General features: G+C 37.7%; 1 protein-coding gene across 1 annotated transcript; it reads right to left on the bottom strand.

Moving 5' to 3' along the window:
- Window positions 1-165: 165 nt before the first annotated feature.
- On the bottom strand, window positions 166-14,758 carry LOC110379626 (transcription factor Sox-8). Its single transcript, XM_021339369.3, has 3 exons — window positions 14,520-14,758; window positions 3,427-3,573; window positions 166-1,202 (listed from the first exon to the last, which is right to left on the bottom strand). Exons 1-3 carry the CDS (start codon window positions 14,630-14,632, stop codon window positions 809-811), a joined length of 654 nt encoding a protein of 217 aa, XP_021195044.2. The 5' UTR covers window positions 14,633-14,758; the 3' UTR covers window positions 166-808.
- Window positions 14,759-19,658: the final 4,900 nt, after the last annotated feature.

The raw sequence follows: 19,658 nt of genomic DNA on the forward strand, positions 1-19,658 counted from the left end.
TAAATAGCATAAAGATAACAATAGAAAAAACAGGAAATATCTCTTGCCCTTTTGGATTGTACCTCGAAATTGTACTTAAGTAGTTCTAGGCAAAAGAAACCTAAAACCGAACAGACAAAGAGAAATAGAAAGAAGGTGGTTTAGGATGCAGACAAACCCAGAGCATAGTGTAGAACATAGAAAAATATATTTAATGAACAACATGATTGTTATTAAAAGAAATAAAACTAATTAATCACAACAATAACTTATCAGAAATTATAGTCACTAGCTATGTATAACTTAACCTAACTACACTTAACTAACCTTAAGCTTTGGTACTTGAGGAATTTCGTAAAGTACCAAACTAATGTACCTACCATGTAAGTAGAGAAGTGATCAAGTTGAATTATAGGATGCTTTTATTTTACCCCATATTTTTATTGTAACCATAGTATCTACCTATGTGTTCTGAAATAATTCAGGAGTGGACACTCCCTGATTAAAATGTGAAAGTTACGGAATAATTTGTCTGGTACAACTACATATTAAACTTATAAAGTAAACCCACGTGGACAACATTTAAACATTTTGGCACGATAGTTAACAAAAATAATAATTTACATAAAGTTTTTAACCTAATAAATATTTATTCAGCTTACACAAATTAAACGCACGTGCGCGTCGTTTCGCGCAGCACTACGTCTACCCAATTATATTTACAAATGGTTGACCTATTTTATAAGTTATTTGATATTACTAAATGTCTTTGAGGCACCAATGTGCAACATGTAAAATCACGACACGTATGTTTAAATTTTTTTGTATTTTAAGGGTGTGCGTAATGTTGCCAGTCGCACGCGGGGTGGAGGCGAGGAGGCACGGGGGCGTAGAGTGGCGGCGGGGGATGGTGCAGGCTGTGGGCGGCGTACCGCGGCTGCAGCTCGTGATAGTCGGGCACGGAGCCTGGAGGCAGGTACTGCTCCAGCTCCGCCGTGTCAGGGGCGCCGTCAGCCAGGAGCGCTGGTGAGATGTCCGGCATGCCAGCGAAGTCGATCTGATCCCTCTCAGGGGATGGCTCTCTCTTCGGCCGAACCGCCGACGTCGGCTGAGGCTTGCGACGCCGAGGCTGATATTTGTAGTCAGGATACTCCTTCTTATGCTGCGTTCGCAGCTTATCTGCCTCATTGATGAAGGGTTTCTTCTCCTCTTCACTTAGACTCCTGTAAAGGAAATAGTAGGTTATTTTTTAAACAATACTTAGCCGACATTGTGAAAGTTCATCTTCAAATCAGGGAAACATGACACACAATGACTTCGATTTTTTTTAACTACCTAAGTACCTATTGTGCTATTTGTGAAAAGTCTTCTCCCTAAGTAGGAGGGGACCGATAGTCATACCTACTTCATCATTATTGACCTAGCCACTAGTTACTACAAATAGAAATAGTTATTTATATTTCTTAAAGTACATATACGTAAAGCTTAGCTAGATTCAGAATCTCCGCTCAATTTGCCTCCATGACTTTTGATTTCGATGTGAATTGCTGAGTCACAGCGGTTTTTTCTGAACTATTTCCAGATGCCGGCGCGGGCGGCTCTGCTAATGTACCGTAAGCCCTTCCACTGCGCCACTTAACTTGCTCGACCCTACTTACACTACTTGCAGAATACAAATGCAATAGATAATTTATGAGCTTTAACAATGTTTTATTTGTGATCTGTTAAATCTCAAAATCCGACCAGCAAATGTCATTTCATACCGAAGATGGCAACTTAATTGAATTGGAGCAACGGTAAAAGTCTCGGAACTTCACATTTTGTTGATCTGACATTCAATTACGTAAAATATTTGAAGCCAATCTTACATCTGTGACCTGCGACCTTGCTAATCTAGTTGATCGAGATCAGCGTGGAGAGGTGAGCGCGATGACAATGTAAGAGAGCCCACCAATCACAACACGCCAATCAGGCTCACTTCACCGACTGTTTTCTTTGATGATTCGAGAGTTTGTGCCACGGCGGAGCGTATAAAAAATATATAGAGCGGCCCTTCGCTAAGCGGTTGGGCTTGATCGTTAGGTGGGTCAAAATGGTTAAAATATTTTGATTTTGTATGTGATATGTTAGTATAAGTTCGGATCAATGGATGCTAAAAGCGCAGAAAATATGGAAAAATACAATCTCACAAAGAGACCAGAAAAATAAGTCTGAAATGACTGAAAACCACAAACAGATAACAAGTTAAAAAGTTAATAACTTAAACAATGTTAAAACAACAGAACCGAAAATGTAAAACAAGCCTATAAATTAAGTGCTCAAACCATTGCCCACAAACCCTTTTAATGTTATCAGGGCTCTATAACGTTTATTCATACTTATAGTGTAGTGGTCATGTCATTCTCGTCATCGTGTCTTTGAGAGCGCGAGTGCGCGGGTGGCCTACGACAAGTTGCTTTTACGATCGCTCAGCACTACTTAGTGCTTATTTGATCCCATGCTCGGAAATAGTATACTCATTTCAAAGAATTCTTATCGAAATCGAAGACAAACTTGCCCGTGAGTGAGTAACTGACTCAATAAATACGCTACATTTGCTACGAAAATGTCGCGTAGTCAATTATGAGCTTTTCGTAGGCGCGTAGTGTTTTCAAACACTCACAAATATTTTAATTTAAAATGTTTAGTTTTTATAAAATAACTTTTAATAAATCTTTTTCGGTACAAACAAATACATTTATTTCTTGTCATTTCCGAGTTATTGAGCACACCCAAACAAAGACAACAAACTCGATCGCCGAAAGATCTCCGTGCGAATTTGTTCCACAATTTTCTATTTGAGCGAGCCGAAGTGGAAACAGTTAGAGATGTTATCGCGTCAGTTAGCGGCGATAGCATTTTAATGAGTAAACAATCGATGCACGCCGCGCTGTTGGACGCCGCACGCGCAGCGCCCGGCTCCGCGGTCCACTCCGGTCAATTTCACTTGGATATGACTTGAGGAATGCGATATGTCTTCGTAAAACTGGCCAAAATTCATGGTGAACTGGTAGATACTGGTAGGTAACAGGGAACTTAGAATCCAGAGGGCCATTGGATATACCTAGCTAGGTACCTATGTATTTTAAATCTAAGTATACATATATTGATTACATAGGTACCCAATCACACAAAGTATTTATGAATCATAAGTAACAATTTGAACTGAGTGAATAATATGAACATAGGCCTCCCCCTTTGATCTCCACAGATACCTGTTGGAAGCGACCTGCATCCAACAAAGGGGGAGGCCTATGTTCAGCAGTGGACGTCCTATGGCTGAGATGATGATGATGATGATGATGAATAATATGATTGATGATGACCTGCGTGCCTATTTAGAATATTAGGTACGATACTTAACATTTACACAAATTAGTGCAATAGGTACTGTGAAGATCAACTTACTTCCACATGGATCCTAAAGATTTGCTGAGCTCTGCGTTGTGTAGCGCAGGCCGCTGCTCTGAGAGGCGCCGGCGCATCGCCTGGGCGAACACCATGAACGCGTTCATGGGCCTCTTGACGTGAGCCCGCCGCATGCAGCCACCACCCCTGTTGACAAAAGGTTGAGTAAGTTAAGCTGGATACCTCAGGAATAATATCATAGGCGAAAAAAATCAGAGAATCTTTGCTGTTTTACTTTGGGTGAAAGTCGATGTAACTAGCAAGAATGTTACTTGTAAGATGACGATAGATATCCGATAGAAGAATATTAAAGGAGAAAACATGCTGTGCCGACCTGTAATCAAATTATGATAAGGGCAGGAGAATGATACTTAAAGCTTTGGAGTAAAGGAAACACAAATAAAAAAAAAGGACTCAAATAAGTTTAGTTTTCAGATGCAGAATTTAAATTAACGTAGATTTGTTTAATCGAAAAGCCTTATTTTTTGATACAGTTAATAATTTTCTTAAACTTAATCTTTAACTTAAACTTAATAATGTCATGTAAGCTTCACGACGATCCGTTATCAAACTATGGTTTCCATCCGAGAAATGTACCTAGTTATACAGGATGCGGTAGGTAAACGATGGTGAAAGTAAAAGTTTATTTACTCAACAAAGGAACCCCATCTTCTCATTTTCAGGCATCTTCTAGTGAAAAGCAAATCTAGTATCCAAGTTAATGCTCTTTAGGCTAAAACCTACACATACAGTACACATAGGTATGGTATGGATTTGTATCTAAGCTCCTCTGCTCAGTCAGACTCATAAACCGTATAAGACAAAAAACTGACGTAATAAAAACGTGCTGTTTTGTTTGGTAACAGAGCTATAAATAGTTTTAGTTTCCATATCCGAACAAAAAGCTGGTATTGACATAAACAATATGAAATGCGCACTTGAGCGGGCGCGGCCCCGCTACTCAAATTGGTTTAGCTTTCGGCGCGCGCCCGATAATTACTAGGTAACCAAACCCATCAAGCGTCGACGACCAACGACTATAAAGAAAATAAATTACGATTTACCCTTTATGTACGGTCGCAGTGAACAGTGGTGCGCCTGCGCTGCCAACTGCTGTAAACAGCCCAAGTGGCGCGGCCTCACGACTCACGTCATTTTACGCTCGTAAACATCTCTTATTTTATTACTTTTTTATTTTCTAATGCCCGTTCGGGTTTCCTTGCGATCTGAATGCTGACAATAAATTATGTTTTTTTCTTCAAACACTGACACGCCACTAAAAGTCGATCGATTTCTAACGGATTACTCTCGGGAAGTAATATGAGGAGAAATAATCACCTACCGCTTCGGCGAACTTCAGCGGTTTCCTTGTTTATTACTCAGAACGAGTTCTCCTAATGTAAAACATTTTTATTACACTAATACTGAACTGAGAAATGAGTAGACTTTGGTTGCTTATTTTAAATATTTCTATGGTTTACTAGCTCCGTGACTGGCAAAAGCTTTGCCCCATACTGAAAATTCCACACAATTTTCCATGACAGACACAATACTCAAAGAATGACAAATTAAAGTGCGTAGTTGTACATATGGGCGCTTCCTTTTGTATTACAGATTGAGTACTAGTTTTTGCTGCGACAGACCCTCCGCGCGCCGACATCTGGTTAGTAACATCGCGCTCCTGACAATCACTGATAGGAGCTCCTGCTTTAATTGCCACAACAAACATAATGTGCTCAAAGTGGTACCTACACAGCGATCTCTCTGATTTATATGGCACCGTTGTCATTTAGAAATGATAGAAATTTCATCGCTGTATGAAACTAGGCACTTGAAGATGCATCGATGCAATATTTATGTCGGTTCTTGGCGTTTTGCGCTTTGATTTATTGCTGACGTGTCACCAAAACTGCCAATATCTAGTCGGTATAGGTGAGTTTGCTAAGTATCCAAAATCTTTTAGATACATCTGATAAACCATTAGGTACACCTTGCATAGGGCAAAATATTTTCTTTTTATCATATTTTTCTTGAATAAAATTGAACATCCTTGGCAGTCGTTACGGGTAGTCAGAAGCCAGTAAGTCTGACACCAGTCTAACCAAGGGGTATTGGGTTGCCCGGGTAACCGGGTTGAGGAGGTCAGATAGGCAGTCGCTTCTTGTAAAGCACTAGTACTCAGCTAAATCCGGTTAGACTGGAAGCCGACAACATGATTAGGAAAAGGCTCGGAGGATGATGATGATTTTTCTTGAATAAAAATGATGGGTTACTAAGTTGGTGTAGGTAATAAATAGGTTAATGTGAAAACTAAATTCATGAAACTGCAAAATGTTCGTGAAAGCACTTGATTTTGAGACTTACTGTATTTTTCAGGCTATAATAGTTTATAATACCTATTCTTTGTTCCCTTCACCAAGCATTACGCAATTATAATTTAAAAAACATAATAGAACGGCGTGTCATTGACAAAAAGTTTTATAGTCGCGCGCGCAATGATTTACGGCCAGATTTCACAGTCATCCGTCTGCCGTACATCTGTATATGTTAAGGATTTATAAGTGCCATAAGTATTAGTTAACTATACGCACCTTTTATCTACAAGTGTTTCAGTTTTAGGCATAGAGGGCACGTGTTTATTATATCCGCGTTACTCAATCTTATTTAAGTATGTTTTTGTTATGGACTCCAGTCGGTTTTGTTTCAAAGTTGGTGTTGATGAATAAGTTCTGATAAAAAGCTAAGTAGCGTTTCGCTTTCGCATTAAAATTATGTTACCTACTGATATAGCGACAGATGAAAGGACAATGTTATTTGTTCAGAGTTGCTTGAAATTTCAGCTATGCTATGATGTACTTAGGTATATTTCAGAAAGCTACCTTGCTAGGTATGCCATGGCCAGTAAGACTCTAACAAAGCCGATAAAAGTCAGCCAAGTCATAAAACGTAGCAAAACTGACTAGCAACTGAAAACTTCTTACAAAGCGTTAAGTAAGTAGTTCGAAAACAATTGAACTGAATTCTTTCAAGGTTACACGCGTTGATTTTCGGCGAGCAACTACATTACGTGGTCCTAAGGTAGGTATGCGTAGGTATGTGTTATTAGCTATTGTTTAGAAAAGCTCAGCAGCCCAATGTTGGCAGCTGGTAGTTACGGTGATCGATGTGCCAAAACAAAGATACAGTTACATTTGAAGAACTATTGCCTAGTTAAAAACTATTGTTTAATACTTTGCTGACTTTTGAACACGTACCAGGTATGTGTTTACTATAAATTATTTGCAAGTAGTTGGTACTATTATGTTTTCAAGTGGGTACCTATTTTCACGCATAGTATCAATATTAGCGAGCCCTTTTCTCACTCATTACGAAACATATGTACCTAATTCCTATGTACATATTAAACCTTACATATTTTTTTCTAAATATATTTATTAATAAGTCAAATTAGTCTAGGCTAAGCATACGCTGGCTCTGAGGCCATTGGCTGAGGAAGTCATAAACAGAACAGATAGCTGTCATCTGTGAAGAGCCCGCCCACGCTATTTCTGCTTTTCAGAGTTGCGCCGACGCAGCCGCCCACCGTACTTAGGTATTATTGTGTTATTGCGCATAAATTTGCCAAGGGAACTGGCGTTTGACAGTGTTGCCGCCAAAGTGCGTTAGTTGCAGCATTCTTGTTGCCGTTTCTGACTTACGACCATATTTACCCATTGATAACTAGTTACGGTCTGCGAAAAATGGTCTGGACTATGAATAGGTCAACACTATTTGTTTAACTATATGAATCTAGGTTGGTATATCTATTCATAAAATCTTCAAAAGAAAAAAAATCGGCATTACTTCAGCTGCCAAAATAAAATTACTAAACGATTTTCTATGTCATACATCATAAGACAGAGAGATGAATATGATGATGATGATGAAACTTTAGCACATCATACCTAGTAAGTATACCTACTTATCATTTACATCGAAGCTGGGCGGGGTCGCTGTCTGATCTAGATGCATATGGAAAATTAATAACACATGCTGTTCGAAGAACGTGAGAAGATACCTATGTATAAATTCAGGCAGTTTTATTTTCAGATTAAGTTTCAGAGAAAAGAGGTTTGATATTCAGTCTTCTGGGCCTACTCAACGGGGAACAAAGGATTCTACTACTAAGACTTCATCCTTCTGTTACCAGGCTGAATCTCGTGAATATTTTCACTTAATGTATTGTGTTTACTAAGACGTAGCACCCATTTACGCCTGCAATAATACGAACACCATACGGAAATCCTGGTAACTAAAACCAAATTGTCCTTCGACTCGAGAACTTTCAAAAACCGAAATTAGTTTATCACAGTCAAAATGAGCTTTGGTAACTTAATTTGTGCTGACTTAATAAGTACAAAGATATTTTCTTGAAGAAATAGAGATGGATTATTCTGTATGGATAAATATTGTAAACTCAAAATATTTTTTTAAAGTTTGTAACAAGTTGTATGGTAAAGGTCGCAATAAATCAATTAAAGTATTCTGTCCAAAAGAAACAATATTTTCTAAGATTATTTCATTCCACATAATAATTTTGTAGCTTATTATGATTTGTGTGGGCAAGTATAATAAGAGGTGTAAGACCGAACGACAATTACCTATGCTTAATTGTTGTTACCATTTGATTAAAAAAAAAAAACGCTACTTCTAAACCAGTCAAGTATTAGCAAATCAATGTCAAAACCAAGACCGAGATGTTTACATTGAAAGTGCACTAAAAGTCTCCCCTTCAGCATTTTATAAACATCCCCACGACCGCAGTTATCTTTACAGTGGACGTAACAACGGCTATAAAACAATTAATGACGCTGTAAAACCCGACGGTAGCTGAAAGATGACTTTCAAAATCATTATTTTACCACTCGAGTGAGTTTTATCAGCGTTCAAACGAATAATTACCTATTGATTAGATAATGTGTAGCACCTGCCTCAAGTGTTGGTGGGAAAATTCGTATCAATTTGTAAGGGTTCAATCGGGGTTCGGTCCTCGTATCGGAATCCATTCGAACGATTGAAAAAGGGGAAATTTTTCTCACAGAATTCCCTGTAGAGTAAACATGACGTTTTGTAAAGTTAACACACCCTGAATTGAATTCCAATGAAGGGTGAGGGCTTTTAATATATCGCTGTATCTGAAGTGGGAAAATCTGACATGATATTTTTTAAGGATAAGATAAAAATGATGTCAACATACTGCTACAGTCTCTTAAATAATAGAAACGCCTTTTCTTGTCTGTTTCCTTGTGTACTAGAAAACTGTGAGTAGTGAAAAACAATTCTTTAAAGTTCATGACAAGAAGTGCCAATATGAACAAAATCTTGTATTCTATTCAAATTCTCGATTTTCAAGTGTTTGATTCTGAAATCTGTTTGTTAAAAACCAAATGCAGTCGAGACAGGGCGCGCCTACCTACAGATGCGCCCTGTTTACTGTTTAATAGATAAGCCGGCGGAGTTCCGCGAATCAGCTGATTGGCCTTACATCCCGGAACTCCTACGATTCTATAATTTGCTTTACATTATAGATTTTCTATGAAATTAATGGATTGCAATGAAAATCTTCTGAACTCGAGCTTTGAGAAAGCTCTTGCTACAAAACAGATTACCTACTTACCTACGAATGAAATTTCAACAAATAACTTAAAAAAAAAACAAATGGCCATTTTATTTTCTTTTTCAAATCGATAGTTAATAAAGATGTGCTTATTGACACAAGTTTATCTTGAAAAATCATGTCTTATTGAAATAAAGACATCGAACATAAGACAAAAGTCATAACTTATAGAAATATTTTCCAATAGTCCTTGACTTACATTAGGGCGATCAATTACCGGCCACTAAGAAAGGGTGGTAATGCATGGGAACTCGCAGACCACATCTGTGTCCACAAAACACTGATAACATGTACTCGATATCTTTGTCAATACGAGCCCTGCGGGGCCCACCTAAATACGTCGTAATAGGGAAGTACGTAGCAACTTATGTCGGCACGTACGCTAAGTTTTAACCATATTTTTCTTGCTATTGGCAAAATAAAATCATTAGTTTTAGTTTTGGTACTCACCCTCTTGGAAAAAAGTCCAAGTCCATTAATTAAAAGTTTTTTTGCTAATTAAAAGACGTTCAAATACAAAGTGATGCTTATCATAAAGCTTTCATTAAGAAAGTACATTGTGGTCATGTGAGCACATAATATGGTTTTTTCTTATCAAATCTCAATAACCGCGTAGGTTGAAGTAAATGTTATGATTGCAATTGAGTCTGCTGATGAAATATGAATCAAATTTGCAATGTGCTGAATTTGGTTATCATACGATGAGCCTCTACCGATATAAAGCTTTCCGAGAAGAGCTGAATATCTCTTGGACAGTTTATAAATTCAAAGCCACCTCACCGTTTCCTTTTGTTAAATATACATGCAGGTAGGTACATTATGTTCATAACTTCATCCAATTACAAGCACAAATGTTGCGCAGTCCGTGGAAGGCATCGCGAATAACGTTTAGCGCGCTGTACCAGATAGTAGGGTCGCGGTAATGAGCCAGTGCGCGGCGCAGGCGCAGTGCTAACTCGCCACATTACCGGGCCCCCGCTAAACAACATACGGTGCCGGCCAGATTACACTCTGTCAATATTTGAAACTATCCCGCCACTCCCGGTACAGGCGATGCGATGAAGTCATTCCAAAGAGTTTGCTGGTCGTAAAAAATAATTATGTTGTCAAGCTCGAAGACAGCAAATTCGACGAGTGAAAAGTACACACTGTTTTATCCAAAAGAAATAATTCCGAAGGAACAGATCTGCTAAAACTGTTTTGTAAATTGTGGTTCTAAGAAAAACTGGTAAGTAATTAACTTAGAGTAAACAACGGACTTTGCTTATCAAGCGCTACAGTGACTACAAGCCGAAAGGGATTGAAAGCAATAAACACTTATCCTAAATGCATGAATGAAGCCGCGGCCACAGTTTGATTATAAGTTCAAATGTCAAGATGTAACAAGTGAGCGGAGGGCGCGAAGTGGTCTGTTCAAACAGGGGTTGTGTTCCGGCGGCGCGGCACCTGTGTGCCTGTTTGCGCACACACTTACAAGCCAGGCTACAATCACTGCGCAAACCCACGGGATGTTTGCTCGCACCGGTGAGATCAACGCAGGCGAGGAAATCTTAATCTGACGCGGAGCTTTCTTTGAACTCACTAAATGTGTTCGAAACGATTAACTTATTGATCGAAGTATTCGATAAATCGTGTTTGTTTTTGTCAGTATTGATTTCACTGGGGCACTGAAAACTTCACAGTCTCTAGGCTCTTCGTATAATAACTTAGGACTAATGAAAGAAATTCTTACGAGTACCTAAAAATATAGTTCACACTAACTTTTCAAAGTGTCTCAACTAATTTGAATTCAGGTAAAACTAATGAGGCAACTAGAGACTTGTGAAACTAGTAATACCCGGAAATTGTGATTATGGTGTCGAAAAGGACTCTTTGCATGCGTGGTCTAATTTGTAGTTTATACTTATGTATCCAATTTTAATGTTCGTCAATGTTTAGCAGGAATGGGCATGGAGTAGGTCCGGGGACTCCCTGCCGACGGCGGCGGAGATAAGCTCCCCACACTGAGAATGTTTGCACAGGCGTATTTATCGCTACGCCTCGCGGAAATAATTGGGTGCCAGGCAGGAAGGGAACACTACAAATATTATCACACACCGCTAGTTGGCCTAGTGTCGAAAACCTTGAGACTGTGTAGGGTAGAAGAGTAGTAGGTAGCTCTCTACTTCCGTATCATCACAATAACATTCTACAAATACATATTATTACGCTGTCATGAAATAAAATTAAATATTAAATTATGTAAGCTTTTATTCACTTGCTTTACTAGTCTGTAAGTGAGGAGCAAATCTTTTATAAGCTTCCTTTTGTCTTTCATACACCGATATCCAGTTTCTATGAAAACTTGGATATCACAGACGGGAGTGCCCTCTTATTTATAAGGAAATTCTTGAAGATTTAGGAGCATAGTACGAAACTTGCAAAGTCATTTGCTTCTCCTTACAATACAACTTATCTGAAAGGAAAAACTATAAAAAGCTGTTTAATAACAAGGCAAACACCAATACCACAACATTACTGGATGTAACCGCTTAAAATCGCTAAAGCCACCGTCCATAATGTTGTTGTGGTTTCGATACAAAATTAGGCAATTTTCAGTATTCAAATCGGTATTTTCAGTAGCTGGTATGGGTACATGTTACGGTATCAATTATTACATATTACAAAATATGCTTTACCAAGAAAAAAATAGAGATACAGAGTATGTAACGTATTCTTGAAGTCCCGAAAGGGGCTGATGTAAAGAGCCGACGCAGTGGATACGGAATTAATAAACAAGGAACAGATAACATAGTGCCTATTCAATTAGAGGCGGTAATCGTGTGCCGTTTTCATGTACACCGCCCCGCTGACCCCGGGTCGACATTAGCTAGATAGTTACTCTATCTATTTAGCTATAAGTATAACTAATTACGGAATAATTCATGTTGTACGGGGTCACTTCAGCAATAAATAATATTACGATAAACAAATGGGCGTTTAAAGCGAATTTATTGTTCTTTAATTACTTATAGTGCTTCAACCACTATTTATTTGAGCGGAGGTAATCTCTATCTTGGGAAAATTACTGGGAATACCTATCTTGTGACATCATATTAGCGTAGAAATGAAATAAGTATGGGACGTTGGCCAAAGCACATTGGTTATTGTACGGTATGTTACTCGAAGAAGCTTAAATCCTGTCTGAAACGCCAGGAATTCTAAGTGGTGAGGAACCGATATCGTCTCTCCGGCTGGGGTTGCTTTTATATTAGCAGTTTTCTTGAATTTAGAGTAGAAGGCGATGTTCAGCTTATAGCTTACAAATACATGATAAAATGCTTGTTCTTAATCTCGGTGAAAATACTAGTAACTACTAAAAACCATAACATAAACAGGTGAGTTACTTGTTGTTAAATACATATCTACTATTTTATCATTTATATTAATTAATCTTTGTACATAAAGTAAGTACCTACAAATTCTTAATGTCGTAATCCATAAGCCATTTAGAATACATAGGTAATATTTGCCTACTAAAAGATGAATGCGAAAAAACTAACCCTTCGTGCTAGTATGGTCACAGATTAGCTTAGGCTCGTGTGCGGTCGCAAGGTACTGCATAGTTGAGGAAACTCTTCAAAGCTTTGAGGAGTTCCCTCAACTGTAGGTATAAGGCAAATGGTAATTTCGTCAAAGGTTAGTAGTAGTCCATGTTAAACCTTAAAAAGAATAGTCGTGCGTGGAGGCCGAGAGGCTCCTTTTCAAGAATATGGCAAAAATGCAAAGGCTGACGTTTATTTCGGCCAACGGCTAAGGATTCGTAATGGGTTCGAGTATTTTGACGTAATATGTTAGATTTAGACTAAGGTAATTTAATTTTTAGTATGAGAAAGAATAGTTGCAATCGAATTGAGAACTTTTTAATTTTTGAAGAAGGTTGGTTGAATATACAATGTCGCATCGAGAGCAGAGTAGTTTTACCTCACGAATCTAGGATTGTGTTTAAAATTTTTTATATAAACTTTCTTACAATTAAATTTCTTACAAAAGCAGCAATATTTTGACACGGAACATAAACAAACTACGCTTTCCTCTGGGTATCGTAAAGTGCACTGCTTCGCGAACCCGGATTAAATGGGTCCCAAGTCGCAACTGTTTTACTGTGAAAACGACCACTGAAGACGGTTGTAAGCTCAAGTCATTCTTTCCCAGTGTAGTATTCACACATAGGTACTCGTACTTTTTAGGATTGCGTACCGAAAGGGTAAAACGGGACCCTACTGTTTTCGCTCCTCAGTCCGTCCGTCCGTCCGTCTGTCACCAGACTGTATGTCATGAACCGTGATAGAGAGTTGAAATTTTCACAAATGATGTATTTTTGTTGCCGCTGTAACAACAAATTCTGAAAACTAGAATAAAATAAATATTTTAGGGGGCTCCCATACAACAAATGTGATTTTTTGTCCGTTTTATAAATAATACTACGGAACCCTTGCGTGAGTCCGACTCGCACTTGGCCGGTTTTGCTATATTAATAAGCCGAAAAGTTTGTTTGTTTATCAAAGAAAGCTATAGGCTTCTCATAATCCGAGTGCTCAAAGTAGAAGTGTCCACGAAGGCTTGGGTGTAACCGCTAGCAGAAACTATTAGACAATTAAATTTCAGCATTGATGGTGTAAGTACCTACTGAGGTCTGAAAGCCACGAGCTGTCGACCTATGAACCTCAGAAGTTCCTAAATATTTTTGCAATTAAGTCCGCCTTTTAGAAGATTGAGCAAGCGCTGATGCGCTAAACTGATGTTTAAAAGAAGGTTACACGACTAGATATAAAAAATGGCGAAGTAAAACCTCCTTTTTGGAAGTCGGCTAAATTACGATTTTGAACAGCGCCAGGTACTCAAATAGGTTACCAGGCGCGACCGCGATTTATTTGTTGTACAAGGTCCAAGGATGTTATACAGCTTACTTGTACGAGCTTATCAAGCATATCTACGTTATAAAAAAAATATAAGCATTGGAGGAAATCAAAGATTAAATAAACCGGTCTATCTAAAATAATAATATTTATTACGTCTCCCATAAACATTTGGTAGGTATTAATTACTACATAATCCTAGCCTAAACCCATGTTCATATGTTTTCATAGCTCTTTCGCGATAAAACGTTTAAGACCTCTATTTAGACGAAAAGCTCATCAAGAACATTAATTTCTTCTTTGGATGAAATTAATGTTTCTTAAGAAAGAGTAAAAATTTTAAGCGAATAAGTATTCGACGAAAATTGAAAATCTTATGTACCTACCTACCATCGCACGCCAAAACTGTTTTTCCGTAATTAATAATTTCTCTATAAACGGAGCTATATTATTTTTCTTAACATTGTATCCCTTGTTAATTAACATAGCTCGAATGTGAAAAGAAAATTATTGCAAACATTGTAAGTAAACAAACTTACCTCGTCGGTTGGGGCACAATGCTGTCATAGTTGAAGCTTTCCAAAAGTTTTCCGACTGCTTCATTAATTTCGAGCTTGTCACAGGGCCGATTGCGATCTTGATCCCAGCTCATTGTCAACACAAACTACGTAAAATAAACTCGTAAAATATTCAAATAACGCGAGGATTTTTTTTAAGTCGCCAGATGAACGCGCGTGCGGCCGACTCGCGCGCATAGACTATAAAGAGTTCCTTATGCTCTGCTCATAACTATAAAAATGTTTGACAGAAGGGGCGCGCGCGCCGGCCGCTGATACGTCGGTCTCGTATTTGTTTACTTATCGATTACTCATTATAATATTGCTTTTTAAAGTAAATATAGTTATAAAGATGCTTTTAAGTAAATATCTTGATAGAATGACATTCAACAGTTTTCAGTATGTTTTACCCAGCCAGATAACGCGGTCCATAACTAAATTAAAATTATTTATACAGTGGTAAATGAAACATAGGTATTAATATATTAATTTAGGGAAAGGATTATTTTTAATTATTTGTAAACAAAATCTGAAACATATTTCCAAAATGTAATGCAGATTTGTAAGTTACTTCATAAATCTATTGCTTATGTGTTAACGTGAGAGCGCTACAAGTTTTCCAAGTTTTCCCTTCAGCAGCGGTGAAGTGGGCGGTGCGCACGCGCCTGTAGCACCGCCTCGCCTTGTCATTGGCGCGCGCGGCCGCGGCGACCGCTCTGACGTCACACCGCCCGGGTCTTTATCTCGTGACTACTGGAGAAGCTAGTCCGACCTCTGATAGCGAGGTTCATTTTCAGTATAGAGATATCTCACTGGCCACCTACGAATCGCATACAACCCATTTAAGCAGAAATTTTGTTACAGATCCTTAACACCAATTGCGAATTATTTAAATACAATAACTTAAGTACCTACGTAGGTACTATGTAGGGCATAACACCTATAGATCAAGTGTTAACATCAGGTACGTGTTACGGCCACGTTACATGATCGACGGTCCACTAACACACGCAATTAGTTGCTTTTTATTAAACCTTCCACTTCGTAGCAATTAGCACGATCTAATTTTGTGCCCACTTCACGCAATGTAACCGCTAATTGAGTTGTCAAGGTATGCGGTAGGAAGGCGAGCTATCCTCAGCGAGTTAGTAAAACATGTAGATACATACTTAGATGCCTACCTACTTATACTTATAGCATTATTTTTAATAATTAATTTACAGGCAACTGGCAAGCTCCTCATCTATACTAATATAATAATGAAGACACATTTCTTTGTTTGTTTGTTTGCAAGTACCTACCCTAAATAAAAGCTCCGGAAATTCTGAACCGATTTGAAAAATGATTTTATTTTTGGAAAGCTCTTCGGCAAAACGTCTAAGTACTTTATAATAAAGTGCGTAGCTAATGAGTGTAGTACTTAACGTCCAGAAATAACATTAAATATGCTAATAGTCTTTAAGATCGTCTCTCGACCACTACGTCTTTTCTCGAAGGAGATCAGCTTAATAAGCCATGCTGTTGTGAACAAGTGTACCACATTAGCTACATACAGGACTTTCTATTCTTGGTTTTACCATAGATTACCTTATTAGTTACTTCGGTTGTTTCTACTCTCATTGTCTGACTGGCCGGCGGAGAAACATCGGGTATGTTAAGGAAGCAGTGACCCATCTATAGCCTAACCCACGCCTAGAGCAGATTAATTTATAATATTTTAGTATGCTATTACGAGCGGAATACATTTTTGAATACGTAATTTATAAGTCAGTAATTACCGAGTTCGCGTCTTGTAAACCATCACTACTTACAACATACACGAAAAGATTTTTTCCAAAGAGGAACTAGCCGCACTTATATTTATAAAAGTGCTGTGTCAGTTGTAAGTATGTTTGTTACTCCTTGACGCGCAAACGACTGAACAGAATATGAAACTTGGCAGCACCCAATACTAAGGTACATCAAAATATCATTGCCATTAATTTATCCGGGTGCGGGCAGTAGCTAGGCGGTGGGTGAAAACGCTAGAGGAAGCTTTCTATCTGACTGATAAAATAAACTCATTAGCATCTCCTTTCCCTTTACCAATTATGTTGAGGTCGGCTTCCAATCTAATCGGATTGCGCCTGATGTCACGGACACATTGCACTAGCAATTAGGTAAGTACCTAATTCTATTTTGTAAAACAAAATCTACCGACATACATAAGTACCTAAATAATCTATGTACTGACGTATGTTTTGGTAGGTCTTGTAGTACAAAAGAGCAATCTATGTAGGTAAGTATATGTTTCTGGCTGGAGCAATGCATAAGTACCTAAGTACTTTCTAATCGCGATTTTGACTGCATCCCAAGTCCCGAGGTATTTACGATATAGGATCTCCACCACCTCTTTTATCTTTATGCAAAACATGTTAATCGATCCAGCAATTTTAGCATAAAAGCCTGACCTGTGTTGGAAAGCAGACACCATTGCTTGGTGAGTGTTACAACTACATGCTATTCACCTCGCGAGCTCCCCACCCCTCCGCGCCACCGTGATTTTGTATTTCACTACCCCTACTCAGCTGCATCCGATTAGACTGGAAGCCGACACCAACATAGTTGGGGAAAGGCTCGGAAGAAGAAGACTACCCCTAGGGTAGAGCAGAAATCATCATATGTAGGTACTTAGGACATACCAAATTATTTTAGGTCATGTAAAACTAGAAGATTCAGTTATTATTTTCTTTTTATTCTAACTCTCCCATAAAGGGCCTACTGGAAGAGATTTCTTCAGAAATCAGCTGAGCCTTTATATAGTACTATATATTCCATTTTTAGGGTTCCGTAGCCAAAATGGCAAAAACGGAACCCTTATAGTTTCGTCATGTCCGTCTGTCCGTCTGTCCGTCTGTCACAGCCGATTTACTCGGAAACTATAAGTACTACAGTGATGAAATTTGATGGGAATATGTGTTGTATGAACCGCTACAAAAATATGACACTAAATAGTAAAAAAAAGAATTGGGGGTGGGGCCCCCCATACATGTAACTGAGGGATGAAATTTTTTTTTTCGATGTACATACCCGTGTGGGGTATCAATGGAAAGGTCTTTTAAAATGATATAAAGTTTTCTAAAAACCATTTTTCTTAAAGTGAACGGTTTTTGAGATATCAGCTCTCAAAGTCGTAAAAAGTATGTCCCCCCCCTCTATTTTTATAACTACGGGGTATAAAATTCTAAAAAAAATAGAGGTGATGCATGCTAATTAACTCTTTCAACGATTTTTGGTTTGATCAAAGTATCTCTTATAGTTTTTGAGATAGGTTGATTTAACTGTAATTTACGGAACCCTTCGTGCACGAGTCCGACTCGCACTTGGCCGGTTTTTCTTCTTGTTCTTGTCTGTGTAACTGTATACATAAACTATTAAAATAAATAATTATACCTACATGATGGTATCTACTCGATATTACGACTGCTTTCAGAACTAGTGTTTTTCGGACACAAGAATGGGATTTGCAGAAAAATCTTCGTCATAACGAAGTGCTACGACTGCTACGACTTGCTACGAAAGTGCTAGTACTAATAAAAGGATGAGCATTTCTTTACTTATTTAAAACAAAATCATCATTTGTTCGATTTGTTGAAATATGCATATTGCATATACCTAAAGTTTAATTTTCTTACACTTAAGTATTTGTTGTAATTGACATTCTTTGTTTAATTTATTGACATTGTGCATAATTTGGAAAGTAGTGTTTTAGCTTTTTCGTATTGTTTGAGTAATTTTGTATGTAATGAATTGTATCTACTATCTAAACAAAACAACAAATATTAATACTTATTCTTATCTATATATATATATATAGTTTTCTGGTTTCAGTTGTCACGACATAACACATGAAAACGGCTTGACCTATTTGGCTGAAAATTAGAGGGGTTTTTGTCACCATCCGGCTACGGGACGCAGGTGAAACCGCGGGCGAAAGCTAGTATTCTTATAATATTTTAACAGGAAATAGAAATTGAATTTAGTCGGATTTTTTGTTTGTTTGTAAAAGGCTCCGGGTAGCATAGGTCGGAAGTTCTCACAGGGCACGGGTAAACCGCTAGTACCTTATTATATGTACATAATAACTTCTTCCGTGTTTCGGGAGACAGGTTAAACTGGGTCTCTCGACTGTCTTTTTGAAGTTTTGGAAGTAGATGGGTCTGTTTGAAAAGATTTCTTAAGCATAAGCAGAGAATCTGTAAAAAATAAGAAATAATAGGTACCGAGCTAGGTATCTACTTAATTGTTATTTTTTTCTTTTTCTTCCTGTCTCATCAACAAGGTGTTCTGGGAGTATAAATTATTTATACTCCCAGTACTTTATAACTTTATTGTATTTTCTTTATTTTTTTAATATTTTTAATTTTTGCAGATTAAAACATCTCAATTAGTGTTTGTGATATGCGGAATATTCGAAACAATGTAAAAGTTTGTTTTTTGTCTATTAGGTAATTGGTTCATATTAGGTATGTTGTTGGACGGTTTGTCTGTACTTCTTTTTTTTTAGTTTAAAATTGCAATTCTAAATTGAATGGCAGCTCCACCATAATATATTAGGTATTTTTCTTGATCTTTGATTTCCATTACTTTTTAAATAAGGCTTTTCCTATATTAGAGCTCTTTCACACTAGCGATTAGAGACTCGATTTAGAGTGACTCGACATAGAGTGGCTGACAAAGAATATTTTAAGGTAAAGCTATCGATTACTTTAAGTATTTAATCCGATTTTCATGGCAACTAAAACAAGGAATAATATTCGCATAAAAAATATGAAAACATTTGCCCTTTTTAAAATCACAGAGTATACATGTTACCTTTCAAACCCGATCTCAGGACAAACTAGTTTTGCCTAGCTAAACTAGTTCTTCCTACACGCGATAGTATTAAGTAGTATAGCCTAGTTCAAACTAATTTGTCCTAAGTCCGAAATGATAAACCAGTTTAGGCTAGTCCAAACTAGTTGATCCTGATATTTATAGGCACACTGAGATAAACTCCTTGTCTGAAATTGAGTTTGGTCGGTAACATATATTATATATAATCTGTATACACCATGACAGTTCTCTTTTGTCATTGTCAAA

This window comes from Helicoverpa armigera, chromosome 11 (genome assembly GCF_030705265.1).
Source record: "Helicoverpa armigera isolate CAAS_96S chromosome 11, ASM3070526v1, whole genome shotgun sequence".
Classification (NCBI taxonomy): Eukaryota; Metazoa; Arthropoda; class Insecta; order Lepidoptera; family Noctuidae; genus Helicoverpa; species Helicoverpa armigera.